The sequence below is a fragment of the Musa acuminata genome, chromosome BXJ2-9 (assembly GCF_036884655.1).
Source record: "Musa acuminata AAA Group cultivar baxijiao chromosome BXJ2-9, Cavendish_Baxijiao_AAA, whole genome shotgun sequence".
Taxonomy (NCBI): domain Eukaryota; kingdom Viridiplantae; phylum Streptophyta; class Magnoliopsida; order Zingiberales; family Musaceae; genus Musa; species Musa acuminata.
In genome coordinates this window covers 11606598-11627176 of record NC_088346.1, presented here as the reverse complement: position 1 = coordinate 11627176, position 20579 = coordinate 11606598, and the positions used below count along the sequence as shown (strand labels likewise).

The 20579-nt window shown below is 39.6% G+C and overlaps 2 protein-coding genes and 1 long non-coding RNA gene across 3 annotated transcripts; 1 reads left to right on the top strand and 2 right to left on the bottom strand.

Annotated features, from left to right (window-relative positions):
- The first annotated feature begins 5990 nt into the window (after nucleotides 1–5990).
- LOC135621978 (transcription factor MYB2-like) lies at nucleotides 5991–7451 on the top strand. The gene is made up of 3 exons (XM_065123601.1): nucleotides 5991–6364; nucleotides 6492–6621; nucleotides 6698–7451. Exons 1-3 carry the CDS (start codon nucleotides 6205–6207, stop codon nucleotides 7188–7190), a joined length of 783 nt encoding a protein of 260 aa, XP_064979673.1. The 5' UTR covers nucleotides 5991–6204; the 3' UTR covers nucleotides 7191–7451.
- Nucleotides 7452–13221: 5770 nt separating this feature from the next.
- On the bottom strand, nucleotides 13222–14207 carry LOC135623142 (uncharacterized). Its single transcript, XR_010491276.1, has 3 exons — nucleotides 13861–14207; nucleotides 13752–13784; nucleotides 13222–13673 (listed from the first exon to the last, which is right to left on the bottom strand). It is a non-coding gene; the product is annotated as an uncharacterized LOC135623142 (long non-coding RNA).
- A 2475-nt stretch (nucleotides 14208–16682) lies between these two features.
- On the bottom strand, nucleotides 16683–17988 carry LOC103998091 (uncharacterized). Its single transcript, XM_009419483.3, has 5 exons — nucleotides 17731–17988; nucleotides 17568–17655; nucleotides 17409–17479; nucleotides 17274–17330; nucleotides 16683–17182 (listed from the first exon to the last, which is right to left on the bottom strand). Exons 1-5 carry the CDS (start codon nucleotides 17872–17874, stop codon nucleotides 17033–17035), a joined length of 510 nt encoding a protein of 169 aa, XP_009417758.1. The 5' UTR covers nucleotides 17875–17988; the 3' UTR covers nucleotides 16683–17032.
- Between the last annotated feature and the right edge of the window lie 2591 nt (nucleotides 17989–20579).

Sequence of the window (20579 nt, the reverse complement as noted above, 5' to 3'; positions counted from 1 at the left end):
GTATAGGACTTCAGCCATTATCGAAATTGTAATATTATTGTAAAAGAGCTTATATGCTATACCTTATCGTGCCACCATGACCAATTATCCCCTTCCACTTCACTACTACCTTGGGTGCCCTGAACGGACACAAAACATATTTAGAGAACTAAGTGGGACCAATTGAGCTAGGAAAATTGAGTCAAACCAATCGAGTTCAACAAGTTGAGTCGGGCATATTGACTCGGTGCCGATTTCATGGGAAACTCAAGGTAAAATATTTCAATATTTTCTATTTCTTTACGCTAGCAAATGACTTTAAAAAAAGTGATACTTTCTCACTTGACTTCATCATGCTTTACGCCCGAGGAAGTGGGGGACACGTATTATAGTGGATATGACTTGATTGACATATCAACATCTAATGTGGTGGACATAATTTTCTTATCATATGTATGAATCATTGATTGACACATACCCAAAAGAAAGCAGGTAAATAGCCCTACGCCCCTCGAGGGTAATTCCAACTAGTCTAACAAACAAGCACAGTTGTCCAAAGTCAATAAAGATTATTACAACTAGTTCATGCTAACAAATTATGTAACGTCTCTCCTAAGCATCCACTATAAATAGAAATTATATTGATACACTCAACACATAACAAATAGTTTGTCCGATGTATTTGATTAGTCCGACTAATCCAACTTTGAGTACTGACTTAGAGCGTCAAGCGAGTATTGTTGGGATTGTTTCCCGACTTAGTTTTATAGGATTTGAGATATGTAGTTTCGCAAATATCAATATTTAAACATTTTTAATATAATATTTATTTAAATAATAATAATCAAACATATTTGAAACATACCGCTGACAAGAAGGGTTGATTTTTTATCGTATGGGAAAGTCGCTATCTTTCTAATTCTTCTTTCGTCTGCTGCAATAGCTTGACATCTGTGCTCTGTCACTTTTGGAAGATCTTCTTTGTTTCTAAAGAAACCACGTAGCATTCCCACATCTCGGTAGATAACCCACCTATTGCACAGGTCAGCGGACTTGAGAATGTTCATCGCTTTCATCATCCCACAGCAATGAAACATGGTCATCGAGGATGTAAACCTCAAGTCTCTTGCCAAGTTAGAGATGCATACCAAGATCTCAAATCCTCAAGGCTTATCAATCTTAAGCAACTTTTCTAGTCCTGCCCAACTATATATTGACCTCCACTAAAGCTACATCCACTATATGAAGGTACTGCGTGTAGACTCAAACTACCTCCGTAATACGACGACGGTGGTGGAGAAGTAACGGAGGAGAAGAAACCATCCTCCGCCACTGCACCGGTTGTCTTCGATCTCCACCCTATTCCTATCTACTCTCCGACTTGGGTGGTGCATCTAAAGACCAACGTGCTGCTGCTCACGGAAAGCGAAACCCATCAAGCAATTAATCTTACTCGTCCATGTCCTATTAAACCTCATGGGGATACGAAGTACCTTAGTTGGAAGTCTTTCTCATGCAACTGTCCACATCTTCCCTGAGCATGCACCACCAACACATGGCTGCACCTCAACGGAGAAGAGCGATGTGGAGGTGGCCAAGCAAGTGTGTTGTGAGCCACCGAGTGGATAAGAAGGGTTTAGTGGAGAATGAGATGGATGATAGACGACGTGGAGGAGAGAGAGAGGGGCCACTTGTAATCCGTTAAACAATCCTATCATTTAGCAAGTAAGCTTGCGACGATCCTTGCATGACTTCACGAACGAGATCTTCCTTGACGAAGAAATGTGAATAGCTTTTTGGATGTACTAGGAAAAGAGAGTTGGCAATCACAAGAGAAAGCTTTTTAGCTTTTTGTGGGTGTAAGGAAAGATGGCAGCTAACATAAAGAGAAACATAATTGTCATGTACATACATTCAGGTGTTTGCTTGTGGTATGAGGATGAGCAGCTTTTAGTGCTTCGTAAAAATGTATTACGTGCGTTTGCATATGAAGCCTTTAGATTATTGGGTCAATTCTTGCAAAATAAAACAAACAAAAAAGGGGGACCTTTCTCCATACCATATTTTCATAATTTCTTAGGCAAAAACCTGAAATACTCTTGATTTGATAACTAATCATCTATCCATTTTTTCTTTCTTTTCCTATGGATTGAGTCATAGGATGAATCAATCTAATTATAATGTTTTTACATTATGTTATAGTATTTTCAGCAATACTAGAAAAGCACTATGACATAATACACTGTAAAATAATATTTGTATACAAATTTTATAAAAATATTATGATTTATAGTGTTTACACTGAGTTGTAGCATTTTTTATATTATTGAAAAAATTTGTAATGTAATAAGAAAAGAGAAAAAAAAAAAAAGGTAGGTAATTGGGTATGCTAGGTATTAAGAGTGTTATTTAGGGAATTGTAAAAGGGAAGCACTTTTGGAGAAAAATCTAAAAAGAAAGATTTTCTTTAGAATTCATGTGTGTTTGTGTGTGTGTGTGTGTGTGTGTGTGTGTGTAGAATATATATATATATATATATATATATATATATATATATATATATATATATATATATATATATATATATATATATATATATATATATATATATATATAGAGAGAGAGAGAGAGAGAGAGAGAGAGAGAGAGAGATTGTATGTAGAATATTTTCATTCCAAACATGTATTTTTACCCCAATATATATGTACCCATAAATTCATACCAAAGTCAAATTTTGCCCAAAATAGCATTAAAGAAACTATTATTAGTTTGAGTGTGTCTTAGTGTATCAAATAGTCCCCAAAAAAAGAGGCAATCCTCTTGACCAAAGTATCATGTTGATGAGCGTTGCTTTCATACCTCATCAATAAGATTGTTCTTTTTGCGATTTTGATGATAAGAGTCTGTGCCACTTTCTAATTGTAGAGGGATAAGATTGTATGCATTGATCCTCCTTAGATTTTATATCAAAAATAGCTTTATGTGCCATATTGAATTTTTCTCATCAGATTTAAAATTAAGAGAAAATTTAATTTATTTTTTCTTATGAAACTTGTGGCAAAAGCTCATGTAGTTCCTTGTGGTTAACCACTTAGAAGAGTGCATAATAGAGAGAGAGAGAGAGAGAGAGAGAGAGAGGTTTACTATATTGCTTTTCTTAAGCTTAGTCCCATCACCTCTGCCTAGCCAACTTGTAGGCATTTGGATCATGGACTCCAATTTTTCTTATTGATTCTAAGCCCTTTATTATGGCATCTAATGATCATTTGTCGTTCATTTTACTCTTATACTATGACAATAGTCTACCACTGTCCTCTCTGCACTTATTTTCTAATCATTAAAGGATACAAATTTAAAAAAAACGAATACCCTTTGCCATTAAAAGTAAAAGTAAATAAATAAAAAATATTTTCACATATGATATCTTATCATTTTGTACTTTATTATTAAGAATAAAATGTTTTTTAGAGGGAAAATAAAGTGACAAATCAAGCATAATGGATACATGTTACATGGGGATTATTGTTTTAACTCTTCTTTTTTTTTGTTATTTACAACTCACATTAAGAAATTTAAATATTTCTAAGTTATCTATTTATAAATCGACATATATATATATCCTTAATCTATAAATTAATTTCCATAATTGTTTTCACTCCTTACCTACGATCCCCTTTCGATTCCCTCTTTTCTTCTTCTTTTTCTTTTCCTCCTCCTCCTCTTAATCGTCGGAGGTGATGTAAAATGATGAAAAAAATATAGGTGATAAAAAAAGATAAATTGAAGGTCGGAGAGGAGGATGTGAGAAATATTTTTTTTATGTTTATTATAATAATTTAATATTTTTATTATTATATATACTTTGTAATAACTCAAAAGACATCATGTTCTAAGTCACATGTATTAACTTAAAAGATATCATATTTTAAGCTTTTGTAAATTATCCAATAGAGTGTGTGAGTAGTGAGAAGAGCAAGTGATAGTAGTGTTTGTAGGCAAAAATTATGGGAAAGAATAAAAATAAAATAAAAATAAAAATTAGAGGTATTATGAATAATAAAAATATTATTTTATTATTTTTAAAGAATTATAAATAATAAGACGATGTTCTAAATTGTAAGCTCCATGATATATATATATATATATATATATATATATATATATATATATATATATATATATATATATATATATATATATATGTATGTATATGTATGTATATGTATATGTATGTATATGTATATGTATATGTATATGTATATATATGTATATATGTACTCCTAAGCTAGATTGGAAATCTAGGTCTAAACACAAGGAGGGCCATCTTTCACCTTTGTCAAAGAAACATGATAAAGTGGCACATTTGGGATGGCCATTAAGCATTCAAAAAGCACTTTGAAAGCACAAAAAGTCACCATGAACACATTCAAAAAGGTGCTTATCTCCAACTGTTCAATATTAAGTAAAAGACGCATGCGTTGTATATAGATATACATGAATAAGTAAGTATGACATCATTCTTTATGGCTTCAATGGTCAAGATCGAGGGTTATAAAGATAATCTCTTTGCTTATAAATTTCTCTCAAGCATAAAAAATACTCGTATCTCAATTCAAACCAAAATTATGAGTAATAAAAATATTTTTTATTTTATATCTTATTTCAGTCCCATCATATAAAAAATATATTAAGATACGTAGAACAAAAAAAATTTCGATGAAAGTCAATATTTTTTTTGCTCATTATGAGCATAAAAGGACAATAGAGAGTTCAATGTTTTGTTCATTAGGAAACCATATATCATATATGGAGATACTATTTTATATAATTCAATTTTATTTAATAAAAAATAATTTCTTTGAGTGTAAAAATGATATAGGTAGGTTGTGTAGTACAATATTTATTATCTCTAAAAGCTCATGTGACATATCTCAAAGTCGATCTAATGTGCCTGTTCGCTAATCCAAAGCATAATGGAGGACGTAATCAAGCCAGGAAAAGTCAATTGCATATCCATTTATTAGGTGCTTAAGTGTGCATCATCAATTGCCATTTAGACGAAACGGAGCACCTTTTGAACCTAAAGTGCAGACGCCAAAAAGGATGCAGCAGACACTCCACAGGTGGGCTAATGAATGGTGTGTCGTCTTCCTTTTTGTCCTTAAAGGTCGGTAGCCAAAGCACTTGTCCCATTCATTCATGTTGGAAAGAACCTGAACTACTACTGTATATACAATTCCAGACAACATACAGATAGCCAACTGGTGGTATATATACTTCATCACCGAGCTTTCATGCCCATCAATCACCTACAAATTGTTTGTACAACCTAATACATCATCGTCCACTTGCTTTTTTGATATTATATATATATATATATATATATATATATATATATATAACTAAGATGATCACAAAGAACGTCAAGCCGTAAGCTTATGTGTTTAACTAAGACTTGATCAAACCACTTGTAATAGAAGGAGACCAAACTCAACACACATTCTTCATCAATCTACTCGAGAATGTGAAACCCGACACACAGCCATCTGTTGCTTAGAAAATATGTGGCCCTCGATGTTCATAAAAGTCAAGCAGAATAATTTACATTGAGCTCGATGTTGTAATCATATCATAGCCTTAACCTGAACAGAAATCACGGAGAAGGAGGCCACGTAGCCCTCTAATCCATATCCATGCCGTCCGGAGACTGCCTAACGTTGAAAACGTGACCAAATCAAATCCTATCACTTGATATCCTAATGCACTACACCCAATTCTCTCACAGTGGACAACAGCAAAAGAAGCAGCCTGCTCTACTACTTTTCTCACCCATCGGTTTCTCAACTCCATGCAGCTGACACAGAATCACTTGAAGAGAACAGAGAGAGAGAGAGAGAGAGAGAGAGGAGGGCAGGCAGCTGACTGTGACAGAGAAGAGGAGGAAATGAAGAAGAAGAGAAAGCAAAGTCAAACTGCAAAGCCCTCGTTACACGGTTTGATACTGTGAAAAGCCTATTCTTTTGGCTTTGAGTGGCCGAAACCAATGTCATTGCGCCTCTCTCTTTTGCCTATAAATACGCCACGTCTTGGATCAAATAGTTCCAACCCAATCCTATTCTCTCCAGATCTCATCGTATCGACCTCTCTTTCTCTCCCTCTCCCTCTCTCTCTCTCTCTCTTCCTTTCGATATACTACACTCTTAAAGCGTCGGTCTGAGAGGCAGAATGGAGCTTCATGGAAGGCCTTGCAACTCTGCCACGCGGCAAAGCGAAGAGGGGATGGACCTGAGAAGAGGGCCTTGGACTGTGGATGAGGACCTTATACTGATGAATTATGTCACTACCCATGGCGAGGGACGATGGAACTCCCTTGCTCGTTGCGCAGGTGTGGAGTTCAGCTCATCGATCGCCTCTTGGCTGCTGTATTCTGTTCTTCATGTGCATGGCTTTGGTCGAAAGAAGTATGCAGTTCGGTTCATCCCCTCGACCTTTTGTTTGATTTCCGTAAACAGGTCTGAGAAGAACAGGCAAGAGTTGCCGGCTTCGATGGCTCAACTATCTCCGCCCTGATGTCCGGCGTGGCAACATCACCCCCGAGGAGCAACTTCTCATCCTCGAGCTCCACTCTCGTCTGGGAAACCGGTGAGCTTTACTCCTTTGATTAATCCAGTCCTTCGGGGGGGAGGAGGGATCCATCACCATCAACTGTGTGACGCAGGTGGTCGAAGATAGCGCAGCACTTGCCGGGGAGGACCGACAACGAGATCAAGAACTACTGGAGGACCAGGGTGCAGAAGCACGCGAAGCAGCTGCGGTGCGACGTGAACAGCAAGCAGTTCAAGGACATCATGCGGTACGTATGGATGCCTCGCCTCGTCGAGAGGATCCGCGAGGCCTCCATCAGCTCCTTCGCCGCCATGCATCAGAATGCTGCAGCTCCACTGGCTCCCATGCAGCCCGTCCACCCAATCGCCCAGCCTGCACCAGCAAACACGACCGACTCTTTGTTCTCATCGCCTCTCGTCTCCGAGAGCTTCACGGGGAGCCGCGAGACTCAGGCCGGCGACGACACCGTCGTCGACTGGATTCAGGAAGCTCGGCTACCGAGCCCCGGCGGGTACGCATGCCCGGACCTGCCGGACTTCGACCACGGCGGATGGGGGGAGAGCTTGTGGAGCGTGGACGACATCTGGTTGCAACAGCAGCTTTGAAATGGGAAGTTTGGGGGCCAAAAGGAGGCAAAGATGATCGAAGCAAAATAAAAACAAGAGAGGGAAAACATCCTCAAGCACTCCTCCAATCATTCCTCCTCTGCTATCTCTGTCCTTCCTCAACACTGGACATATGGTTTTAATCTCATTCTTTGGTATGTGTATGTTCTAATTGACCTCATTGAGAACGATTAATTTGAGCTATGCAAACCGTTCATGTACATCTTCTCCATAATGTCATAAAGATGTTTGGCGTTATAGTGGAACTTATGATCAGTGCTTGTCCATAAGCAAAATTTACTGCCGGTTTTGTCTGAAACATCCATTGGTTTGGACACAAAACAATAGGGGGATAATACACATTCTACTTGGTGCAAGTCTCCATCCAATTCACTCCTATCATCATGGTTGGCCACTTGTAAGCAGCGGCTCCCCAGATGTTTTATCTTCCTTGCCACTTGCAGAGATATTTACTCTCCATGATCATTATATTATCAAGTTATACACATATGTGACATTATTATCAACCTTATTAAGATAATTATTCTAATCCGATGCTGAGCTTATAAATCAAGTGGTAGATGCAATGCATGTGGACGTATCTGACGCAAGCAATGACCGCTTCCTCCAGCAGCAGCTAATGATTAGCCGAGACATGTCCAAAGTGAAGGAAACAAAGAGGATTAGAGAATCCTTAAGTTAAACCAGTAGTCTACAGCCTAATAATTACAAATATAAGGGGACATAACAGCCCGTTACAGAGCAATATAGCGTGAATAAGTCACAGCAGCCGCCCTCGACGTGTAACGCCAGCAGTAAAGTGAGTCGCCGGATGACGTGGCGGGAAAAAGCTAGGAAGTCTTCCCGCCACGTAACGGTCGTCAATAGTCAACGCCGCGGGCCCCAGCTTGGGTCATCTGACGGAAAGCGTGGTGCTTTCGGCCGCACCGATCAGTAGTCAACGTTGACTCGGGCCAAATAATTTCCCCGGCGTGCTCGTCCCTCGCCTGTTCGCAGCCGCCGCTGACGATAGAACTTGCTGTATGTTGCCATTTCTCGCGCTTTTCTCCGATCTTTTCGTGGATGAAAGCCTTCATGTTTTATGTCGCGACCTTACAAGTTTTCCTCCTCTTTTCCTGGCAATTACCTCCACCGAAACTTTGCGTGGAAGGTTAGATTAGTGAATGAAAGTACTGCCAATATTTATGGCACGCTTAATGCAGCACTGTCAGTCTAAACGACAAGGATAGGTTTCTGTAAGCATCCATCCCTCAGCGTTTGCCACTTGTGTACTGAAAGCATCGCCAGCAAGTAAGAAATCAAGGAGGAAATGGGAAGCCAAGCTTACCACTCTCGGCATAAACATATGTTAGAAGCAAAAGACACTGATCGTGCATGTTCGAAAGATTAACAGACCCATGCATCTGGCTTTTCTCATCTTCCCAGCATTTGTAGCAAGCCATTGGAACCACGAGATATTGTGTGGTGGCAGAGGCCTTATCCCCATGAAGGGCCTAACCAAAAGGACAGGACTTGTCCGCGAAAAGAAAGATTCATGGCGCCTGACTTGCTGCAGGCATTAGTAACTCTCCTTACCAAATCATATAGTCGGTGCGTCGAAGTTTAATTACCCACATCTTCCTTTTTGTTCTTTTTGCTTTTATCATCTGGTTTCCATTGCGTTGCATTGGATAAACTATAGAAAAGATGAACAGCCGCCTCACCACGGAATACTGCTCTCCTGCCATGGCGTATGAATTGCTTTTGTATCTTTAATTTGTTAGTAATGATTTAGTGACCAATCATAAGACTTAACGACGCGAACAGTGGCGAGTTTGTGGCTGCCTATCTGCAGTCAGTCTGTAAGTTTTAGAGCACATCTTCTCCGGCTTTACAACCTTACATTCATTTGCTATATGATGATGTGCTCAAAAAGCCGGGATTGATTGCCGTATGTGGGAAGCCAACAGGATGATGCAAGGGAACGTGCTGTTCCTGATGGAAAGTCACATGGGGGATATCCTACCGATGAAGGAGACAAACCAAGGATTTTGAGAGTCGAGCAATTGAACTCATCATGTTCTTCCTTTTCCTTTCCTCTGACATCACTATTCTGTAGCTACTTTTGGATGTCGGTATTTAATTTCAAGTAATTGGCGGAAGCCTTATGATCTTAAAATTGGTCCTATTGGGTGCTGCAGATATTAAGGAATTAATCAGCTACACCAGTTGAATCGATCGGGCGCATAATCTCTTAAGCACAAAGTAGTGTCCGTTTAACTAAATTCTAACTTTGAGCATATGAATCTCGTTGACACGTTGAAAAGAAATTTTGTATACGAACAAATACAATCAAATCTTAACACACAACGTAATTAAACAGAAATCATAATTAAATAAGACTTCGACGTGAAGGATAAAAATTATAGGACAAAATTAGAAAAAAATTACTATAAAAATAATGAATATACAAATCTCTAAATCTCTTGCGCAAAATCCAAGTAACAATCACATGAGAATATTTGTGATATAAGGATACGTCACTGTGCACAATATCATAAATTTCCCCGGAATATACTGTAAATTTGATTTAATCTAATATAAGAATAGATGATTGAGAATAGTATCTATATTGTTCATGTCTTCTTTCCTTTCCTTCTTCTCTTGTTTTTTCTAATCTTTTCCTTTTCTTTTTTTGAATCGTATTATTATAGTTTTTCCAACCATTTTCGCAATCATCACAAGCCCCTTTTTATATCTAGATTTAGGTTAAACAAGAAAAAAGAGTTGAGACTAAAGTGAACCGTGGGCTATTAAAGCCCACTATGAACTGAACCAATGAACACTTATTGGATACATCCCGACTTAGGTTTCTGGAGATTGTTGAACGAAATCTATTAATTCCCGACATTTATGTTTGTGACGAAGGTGATCTCGAACTAGATAGATTCTGCGACATGATTGACGTGGCAAACCACCAAAACTAAAGCTGATGCTACTCATTGAACTCCCCATTCTTGCAATAGAACTGTTACACTAGAGACTGCAACATGTGTCCAACATACTCATAAGCAAGGTGGACATGGCCATTGCTGCACTCCCTAGTGAAATGATCCCTATCAATGCACTGAAAACAACAGCCCTCTAGGATGAGGTCAATGGCCAGAGGTCCTTACTTGCTAGGTCTCCTGCTGCTAGTGGAAAGATAGGCTTTGCTAACAGTTCCCATCAGGCTCACCAAGAAAAGACTTGATCCAGAACCATCAAGAAAAACCTTTCCTCCACCAGGTCACAACCTTGCAATGGAGAGACACCATCAGCTCCTGCAGAAATCACTCACACCTGCCAACTAGCTTGACCACGGTTCTTCCCTGAACTACACTCACATTAATCTTCAGAAACTTTTAGCTATCTGGGTTAGAGCTCTCTCAGTGGAGGTGCTTCTGTGACAATGGCATTATGAGAATGTGATTTATAGGGTCAAAAATGACAACTGGGAGATTGATTGGGTTTTAATTTGAAGCTACAATACTTTTAGGTTCTGTTGTTGCTCTCTATATAAGTAGGAGTGTGTGTTGTGTCATAAATCAAGTCAGCAAGAACTGCTGAAAAGGAGAAGTAGACAGTGGCAATTTGAAGGCTTTTTCTCTCTGATGATGAACTGAACCCAAGCACACCCTTGTAGTTAACTGGAGAATCAATCTGCTATATTTCTGCTCGTCATAATATGAAGTCCGGATGTTGAAACATGCTTGTTCTTCAACGCCTCGTGGTTTTACAGTAGGGTTCTCATGTGTGGACAGGCGAAGACAAACACCATACTCATCAGCAAAAGGAATGGACAATAAGCCAACAATGCCCAACATGTCACCAACTTTTTCTTAGTTGGTCTCATGAGTACTTCATAGAATTTAATGTACTTGTCCGAAGCATAAATGACCTCATGCATGTCTGGGTCCAAGCAAGGAGCATGATCTAAATTAATTACGAGTCTTCCTGTACCGCATGGCAACAACCTTCTCTTCACATCAGGAAGGTAACAAATTTGCAGGTTGCAGGCAGTCTCCTTCCTTCCCTATTCGACAATTTTCCACTCAGAGATGATTGACGGTGGAAATCTCCAAGTTTTCATTGCCTAGAGGGAAGCTCTCTTAGCTTCACTTTAGCTGTGAGCAAAAGACGACACAAACCAAAGCTTTAGAGAGTCCCAAAGTCTCATGTAAAGCTGTCTGTGAAATGGAAGAAGTTGGGTGTTCTTGCAGTAGAGTGTAACTGCATGTGGAAATCTATGTTGAGTTCACTTAATCCAAAGCAGCAGTCATGACAGCAAAGTGTGTCACCTGAAATCCACTATTTATTATTTCTGTAAAGGATCAGTTATGATTGTTCTTGACCAGTAATAGGGTTATTAATGAGTTCCTTTTCTTTTTTTTTCTGAATCACTGGAAGCTCCTTAAATACCTGGCACAGAGTATGATAGCATTTCAGTGCTGGGAATTGATGCTGTCATTTAAGAGCTTTGAATAGGAAGAGAGAAAGCATTGCAAGATAAGTGATTCTAACATATGAAACAACTATTGCAACATACAAAGCAGAATTACTCCAAGATTAGGACCAGGTGGTGGGCACCTCATAAATGCATTTCAAAAGCACCATGATTGCAAAGCTGTGTTTGAGCAGATGGTGGTGGACAAGCTGTAGTGCTTAGCACAAAGAGAGGGACACCAAAAGAAGATGAAGCTGGGCATGGTTTCCGATCACAAGCATCACAGCCTTTGAGCATCATGCTGGGCCATAGGGACACCATCATCATCACATCCATTAGTGGCGAAAGTTGGTGCCAGAGCATGTGTATCTTTGGCCTTTGCAGGTTAAGAAATGACCTGTTCTTACCATGGCTTTCCTATTTTGTTACAACTCATGGAAATATCAGCGAAAAACAAGTGCAAAATCTTATTCATTCTTCTTGACATTGTTTATTTTGTAGAGGCAATATCTTATTAAGTCAGAGTGTAATCACCTCCAAATCATAATGGGTTGCAGTTATGCATTAATTTTATTGACATTGGAGGAATTTTAAGTGCAAAAAGAAACAAAAAAAAGAGAATAAATAAACAAGAAAGGCAGTGGAAACAAATATATTCTTTTTCTAACAGCAGTTAGAACATCCTAATCAAGAAGCCATGTCCCATGCATTTTCCCATATTCATTATTGTCTCCTCCTTTGGAGTTCAAACTTTTCCTACTGTAAAACTCATCATTGCATATCTGTGGTCAACAAACATTAATGTCATGCATGCTGCAATGTGCCATCTCTCTCTCTCTCTCTCTCTCCACATCGACTGCCATTTCTAAAGGCAAACTGATAAAAAACAACACTAGCTGATTGCAATGTTAAACTGAAAGGATACAGAAAGACTTTGGTTAAGGAAATATATAGATAATAATGTCAGATGATCTGCTATTTGTTTCTGTTATACATATATCATATCTGAGCACCAAAGCCCAGAGTTTTGAGTTGGTGAGAATTGTCCTTATGGATGCATAAAACAGGAGTAGATTTCTCAAAGATTCATATCAAATAGGTATTAGAACTTCCACAGATGTCATGTGCATCAGTTTGCTTAGAGTGAATGAAGACAAGCCAGTGATCAAGTCCAAGATATTATCATATCAGCATGAATCGTTCTGTAGGTACAGAAGAATACTTCTCTATCAAGTCTTGCAAGGAAAAGCTCCGAAACAATAATATGATAACACCAAAAGGCATATTTCATTGGAAATCACAGAAAACTGGCATACAAAAAGCATCGAAAAGATCCATAGCCTTGTACATGCTGTACCAGCTCGATTTATGACGGGAAGAAGAATATACTGCCTAACATGTGAAGCAAAACAAATGGATGGCTGCAAAACATAATAATATCGAAACAGTTGGAGATATTCTACCTTAGAAATGATAACCTATTAAAGCTCCTCTCTCAAAGTGGATCTTAACAAGTTTAAAAGTAAGAAGAGCTAGATAATCTCGAAGCACATCTGGTGAAATAGCTCAGGAGGGATAGAGAGGAGGGGAGGGCAGAAGAGGAGCGAGAAGAGAGGAAGATAGTTTGCATTGACTCGTTCCACGTCGAGTGAGGAGACGATGAAGATGAAGCAGACGACGAGGAAAACAGATGGAGAATTGGGCCTTACAAGATCAAGAAAAGGTCTTACAAGGTCAAGAACAGTTGATCTTGCGGGCAGTGGTGTGGGGTTTGAAGAAGGATAGTCGGGAAGCGAGAAAAGCTCAGATGGGATAACACCATTCCAGAACTAACAAGAAATATTAGATAACATCGACAAAGACCAACTCCTGCATCCGAAGATAAAACGACCATGGAACGCTAGCGTCCCTTGACCTTTAATCCAACTTCTGACGACGTCGGTGACGGCGGAAATAGGCATGACTTCCTGCACCGCCGTAGGATCCAAGGAGGCTATCTGCAAGAACAGGAAACGATTTAGGAGGCCATAAAAAAAGGTGGAAATTGGCATGCTTTCTTTTCTTTTCCCTCTTACTGAGTCCTTATCGTCCATCCTCCGGCTTCAGACCTAAAATACATGTAAGAGAAGTGATCAAAACAGCAGGCGAAACAAAACCATACGAAAAACAGTAAAGATCTCTCACCACAATCATCACCTCAGCTAAGAAAGCCTTGGAACATCATCAAAGAGAAGGTGAGACAAAGGAGACCCAGGGAACTACTTGAGACGTGTACTCGGTGGTGAAGTGGGCAGAGGGATATAAGTACTCACTGAGGAAGGTGGGTTTAATGACACAAGGAGGAGAAGGTAAGGCCACAGAGGTTGGGTATGTATGATTCAGTAGTCTTTGGAAGGACTCACAAGGGAGTAGCTTGACATGAGCGTTCGGACTGGGGTTAGGTCTAACTTCAAGCAGCAGCTTCCCATTAGGTTTCGAGGAAGGCAGGCAGAGAATAATGTGCCGAAGTCTGCAGTTGAACAGACTGCCGGACGCCCATCGTCGCATGTGATAGAAACAATCAATCATGTCTCGGAGCTGTGGCTGTTGTGTCTTCTTTCGCGCCCGACCTGTTGCTGCTATACGAATAGGAGACGTACTGACATTATAATATTATATATAAAAAAGATATAAAGGAACAGGGGAAAATAATCGGTTTCAAATAAATGAGAATTAAAATTAAAATTGATGATTCTTTGAACCAATAATTTTTGAATCGAAACTGATTATTCACGATTAATATATTAATATATATATATATATGATTTTTTATTTTTAATTAAAATATAAAAATTAATGATTCGGTGTTTAAGAAGGAGAATTATGGAGATCAGTCAAAGGGAGGGGGCTCCACCGGAAGACTTTTCTCCGGAAGAGCGCTCACGTGGCAACAGCGCCATCGTTGGCCACGCTTGCAGGAATCAAGCAATGGTGAGCGAAGGAGGGTCAGCTGTTGCTTTGGTATTGAAAGCCATGGTTTCCATCACTGTGAAAGTATTGTTTCGAGGTGGACATCGAGTCATGCCCTCGCTCTGTATTCATTACACGCTGTTCCTGGCTCGGTGAAGGGTGTTCATCTTGGCTAAACAAATCTTCTCAGACTGCACTTGCACAACATAGTCGGCTGCACTATGTTTTTAACTGCATAAATGTCAAGATGCATCTCCTATACTTTCAAAAAGGAGGTGATAAGCAAAATGATCTCCACAGAAAGGAGTGCTTCACATACTGACTAGGATTCGAGATGGGAGACAGAGAGAGAGAGAGAGAGAGCTGCAGTAATTGATGGAGATGAAGACTTCTTTGATATGCTCTACGTGATTCAACTTTCCACGTACCTTATGGAACACTGAAGAGAATTAAGATGCAGGCATGCAACCTGACTTCCCGACTTCAGAATTAATGGAAGCCATCATGGTCGCAGTAAAGAAACAACGACTGTGAATCCCCTGACTTCATTAAAAGCTTACGCTGTTATGGTAAATGAACAGCAAAGATAAGGACCACACTTACTGTTGGCATCAAACTACAGAAAGGAGTGACTGCACCGCTGCATGGAATACTGGCCTTTCCATTCAAGAGATTACCTTTTCTATGGCAAACGTTACCCCTCTTTCTCTCTCTCTCTCTCTCCGAAGCTTCTGTGGACTTGTGTGTTTTCTGTTCTACAGACGTAACATTTTCCTTTAATTACGTGAACCTCCTAGTCACATCTTGGGTAACACAGATACGTTGAGGTTGGCCTTTCATGAGAATTAGGACCAGCTTCTTCAATGCGCCATGGTCCTCCCCTGTAACTAGTAAGTCATAACTCACTGGAGCTTTAGTTTGTGGCCCTCGATGGTAGATTCAGTGAATTTAATGGTACATTCATGTTACAAACTGTGTTTTGGTTTCAGTCAATCAATAATGATCGTATCCTGCCACGATTTCTCGGTCAGTGGCTTTATTGTTCACCTGCAATGCTACACAGTATTATGTGCAGCAAGCGCAAGCGTTTGGCCAAGGATTCATATATATTGGATCATTTCCTAACAATTTAAGTTTTTGAGATCACTAATAATCCAATTCGAAATCTTTATCTCGACTGAGATGTTGCAACGATGTTAAAATTCTTAATTATTTATCTCGATTTCTTTCGTCGAGCTTAATCTGAGCATAAGCTCAAGGCGTGGTGGTCTTCTCGATCCTTGGAGCTTCAGAATGTGTACTGAGAGCATTCAACTCTTGAATGAGGTGAGACAGTTCTTGCGATTGTTCGAGGAAGACGACTGGAGCATCTCACTGTGACTTGCTTGCACCGAGAAGTCCGATAGGCCACCAACTACTACTTGTCGCTGGCTGAAAGCTGCAAGAACTAATGCAGCCTGCTGCAGCTTGTTTCAGTGCTGCGTGAGGAAAGCCACGTTCATGCAAACAAAAGCATGCTCTCGTTGCTGCAGCAGGCATCAAGCATGACCAGAACAAAAAAGTCATTTGGACTTGTGAGGGTTAAGCTTTAGTGGCTGCTCGAGTGATCATTACATGAGGCAGCATTACCTCCCTTTACACTCCACTTCACTGGAAAAAGGTAATCAGCACAACTGCAACATATCGTAAGCCAAACTTTCCGAGAGTTGAATAGCTAACTAGTGAACATAAAAGAAGTATATTTACATGTAGGAAGCAGGGAGAAACAAACATGGCATCTACAGAAACACATGCATGCAGGCATTCCATCTCTCTCTTATTATCACTGATTCAGGGAACAACAAAGTAGCCCCGAAAGAAAGATGTCTAGTTGTAGTCTGTCTTCTTATAGATTGTCATATTTCTCACCTTCTTCAGAGTAGTAAAGTGTGGGCTGTGATGGGGTTGCAAAGGAGAGTTCCTCAGGTAATTCGTGATGGGCTCTGTGAGTTGTCTTACGAAGTAAAATATCAAGATTTAAGCTTGTTTCTAAGGTTCGGTGATTCAATTAGCCAAGCTTGAAAATGACAAATCTTGAGAGTTATTTATAAACATGATTTTGCGATTTCGCAGTTCTATTGGTGCCAACCTGATGTGACTGAGATCTTACAGCAAATAGAAATTGCAATTGAGATTGATCGGGCCCAACACCAATTTAACTCAACCCCTTAGACTACTACTACTACTACTCCTCCTCATTACGTTTGATCAAAACAAACCCATAAATCTACTTACGCGCACATGGAGCCACAATTGTACTCTTCTTTCGAAGGGATCACATTGCTGCTCCAAACCATCGATAACATTACCCCCACTACTTCGACGCTCCTCTCTCCTTTTCCAAACGAGTACGTGGCCAGAGATCGCTTCACCTCCGCGTGGGACCGCCACGGCTCCTCCTGGACGAATCCAACGGCCCTCGACGGCCACTCGAGTGGGCCCCGGCGCCGCAGCTCCCTGAATCACCGTCCATCATCTCCGCCAGCATCCGCTGCAGGTCCTCCAACGTGTCCGGCTTCTGCCAGTTGTGTCAGAGATCACACCTTTATGTGATGCGGTCTTCGTAGGTATCTAAAGAAAAAAGAAGCGGACGAGTGCGGAAACCTTACCTCCGGTTTGACACCGTCCATCATCGCCAGCATCTCTAGCATGAAATCGGCGAAATCCTGGCCGTCCAAAATATAGGTATATATAATAAATTGATAATTAATTTCCTTTTTTCGAAAAAGGCCGCAGCAGAGTACCTGGTCGTCGTCATCGAGAGGATCGTAGAGGCCGGCGTCGTACATGGCGCGCTTACCCTTGTCGGAGAGCACTGCGGGGAACACAAGACCGCAGCTTCCGTTATTCGACCAAACGGCGACTGCCAACGGCATGAACGAAAAGCTAACACCGATGCTTACCCGAATACGCTTCCTGGATTCGCTGGAACCGCCGCTTTGCCTCCCCCGCCGCCGCCGGCTCCTTCGCCCACCGGTCCGGGTGCCACTTCTGCCCAGCACCCCGGAAAGCCGACGATTACAAGCAGGCCCAACAAAAGATGGGGGAGACGAACGGACGACGTACCAGGGCGAGGCGGCGATACGCGGCGCGGATGTCCGAGGCGGAGGCATTGCGGTGAATCCCAAGGTGGGAGTAGTAGCAGGAGGAGCCGTCGGATCCGGCACCGGAAGCGTCCATTGACGGAGATCGATTTGCACGCGACACCATCGATGCCGATTTATGGAAGGAGGAGGAAAGGCGGGGGAGATTGGGCTGCGAAAAATATCTATGACGATGAGAAGTCGTGCTCGCGCGGTGTGTTAAGACAGAGGGGATCGATGATCCCAGGGATTCGCGCCGCGAGATATTTCTCGGGAGCCATAACAAACGCCACTCTTGTTGTCATTTATTATCAAAACTGCCATTAGCACATGCTTTCGATTTGACCTCCACGTGACTCCGACGACAGAATGATAATATATATAATATAATAATAATAATAATAAATTAATCATTAAATTTATTATTTTTCTTAACTTAAATCGTTTTATGTGAGAAATAAATTATGATTAATAACTCTTAAGGTAACTTGAATATTAATGATGATAAAGAAGAAAATGAGAGAGATTAAATTAGAGCTCATAGATAGGCAGAATTAGATTTAAGCACCAAAATAAACATGAGGAGAATAAAAACAAATATTGTAATAAAAAAAGTTTAAAAATTCAGATTACAATACGGAATTGACTTATTGGTAAAATTACCTAATGGCATTTTTATGACTAAAAAAATCTATTTTGGTAAGAATTCATGTGTATGTACTATTTAAGTCATCACAATTATGTCGAATAGATATTTTTTTTTAATTTATTTTGAATTAGGTTAGTATAATTATTATCAAGATATTATTATTATTATTATTATTATTATTATTATTATTATTATTTAATCTGGATGAATGCGTATGTTTATGATGTTGGTTAATGTTGAAAAAATTTATCAATTTTTATACAAATAAAATTTTATTTTCATTTGTATATTTTTTTAAAAAATAATTTTAATATTTTGATTTTTTATTATGTATAATTTTTAAATTATTTTATATATTTGAACATATATTTAAATTAAATATATTGACCGACCCAAGAAGTCTTGATATGATTCCTAAATGAATTCAGATAACACTGAATTTGAGCTTACATAAAATAGGAATTTGTTACAAATAAAGTATTTTCATAAATTATGAAAATACAATATGTCCTTCCACAATAGGCTAAGATTATCATATAATTGGTCAAATTTCGTTATCAATTATCTAAGTTGTTCTATATATTTTTGATTGATCATCGATTTGAGAGATGAGTCGTACTAAGCACATAACTTTAGTTCTGATGTATTCTCTCGTAATCTTCTTCGTAAACTATAAAGAAATCTAAAGCTTCAATTAGAAATAATCTAAAGTCTTATTATTTTATCAATATTGATAGGATATATTTTGACCCTATGTGAACCACCGACAAACGCTTCAGATCGTCGCGACTCTGTACGCCTCCAGAACCGCGGGGTGCACATCACGTCAAGCTCCAACGGTGCGATTATACGGCCCGATCACCCTAAGAGTTGGGGGCGGTGTCGTCTGCTGTTAGGACAATGTCGTCTAACACCGCTCAAGCACCCCCAAAGAAGTTATCTCATCAGAGAGGTTGTTCCGCCCCCAAAGCCAATAGCCATACCGGACCAGGGCCCGACCAATTCCTGCATGCAGGTATACCCGACCTGATCCAGGAAGAGAGGGAGAAAAAGATCAATGGATCACTCCGCTGACTTGCTCATCGGAGGGGCCTCGTCGGGTGATCCCGATGAGGGCCATTTTTACAGAAAAATATGACCACCTCATGAAGATGAGCTGCCAACCACCCCGGAGAAGGAGAGACGCCGCTCGGCATTCATAGTGCCCGGATCAGCACACCAAGGAACACTGATAAGCACCCTGTCGTGAGGGCCAGATCGACCTCAACATCCAACTCAACCGACAAAAGAACTCTCGATATTGACCCGTGGACCGGACCGTGCTAAATCATCCAACAAATATATAAATTTATAAATCTAACAAAACAAATATGAACCAAACTTAATACAATACGATAAAGATAAAAGAAAAATAGAAGACTAAATGACAGCCGATTTATGTTGTGCTGATTCAATAATCAGAATGGATCGGATTGTGAACTCGATTCCTCTCTGGTTCCGATTCGATCGAGCCAGATGATTAAGTTCATAATCGAATCGAAATCCAAATCGATTCAAGTCAAATTGGATGTTGCTTATCGTAATCCGACTAAATCATAATCGAGTAAGACCAACAGAACACTATGCCCATTAAGGCTTACTCCACAGAGTCCATTATTTATTTTCATGAACCAATGATGGCACGTGCACGGCAGTGTTATTATCTTATAACATCAAACATAAAGAAGAGTCACATGAAACACAATCGGCACATATTTAATCTGCTACTAAATATTTCCTTACCTGCAACTGAACTGGTCTGCCTTTACTCGCTCACGTACGTCATAACTACTTCAAACCCGTAAGCACTGCGGCTCGATTGGCCCAAAACACACACTTAATTTTCTATTACTGTATTGCATATTCGTATCCATTATTGATATCCTTCTATTATTAATCCAAGAAAAAGTTCGACTTATTGCAGAGAATTTAATATCACCGTCACACTACAACAAAGAATCGAAGCAGAATGCACTCAAAAAAGGGGGGAAACAAATATGACAAGTATATAAGAACGATTGTACGCATTAAAGGACACGACTTGATTTCGATCAGATTATATATAACCTTATTATTAAATCAATTAATAATTTCCGCTTTTGCTATATTTAAATTAAACTTATTATTAAATCAATTCGGGTAAA

Bases quoted from the DNA above. Each gene is read 5' to 3' on its own strand.
- LOC135621978 (XM_065123601.1), top strand. From the start codon at position 6,205: ATGGAGCTTCATGGAAGGCCTTGCAACTCTGCCACGCGGCAAAGCGAA. The intron at 6,365-6,491 runs GTGTGGAGTTCA...TTCCGTAAACAG, and splicing joins CTCCCTTGCTCGTTGCGCAG to GTCTGAGAAGAACAGGCAAG. The intron at 6,622-6,697 runs GTGAGCTTTACT...TGTGTGACGCAG, and splicing joins CACTCTCGTCTGGGAAACCG to GTGGTCGAAGATAGCGCAGC.
- LOC103998091 (XM_009419483.3), bottom strand. From the start codon at position 17,874: ATGGTGTCGCGTGCAAATCGATCTCCGTCAATGGACGCTTCCGGTGCC. The intron at 17,656-17,730 runs GTACGTCGTCCG...GGTGCTGGGCAG, and splicing joins CGTATCGCCGCCTCGCCCTG to AAGTGGCACCCGGACCGGTG. The intron at 17,480-17,567 runs GTAAGCATCGGT...TGTTCCCCGCAG, and splicing joins AATCCAGGAAGCGTATTCGG to TGCTCTCCGACAAGGGTAAG.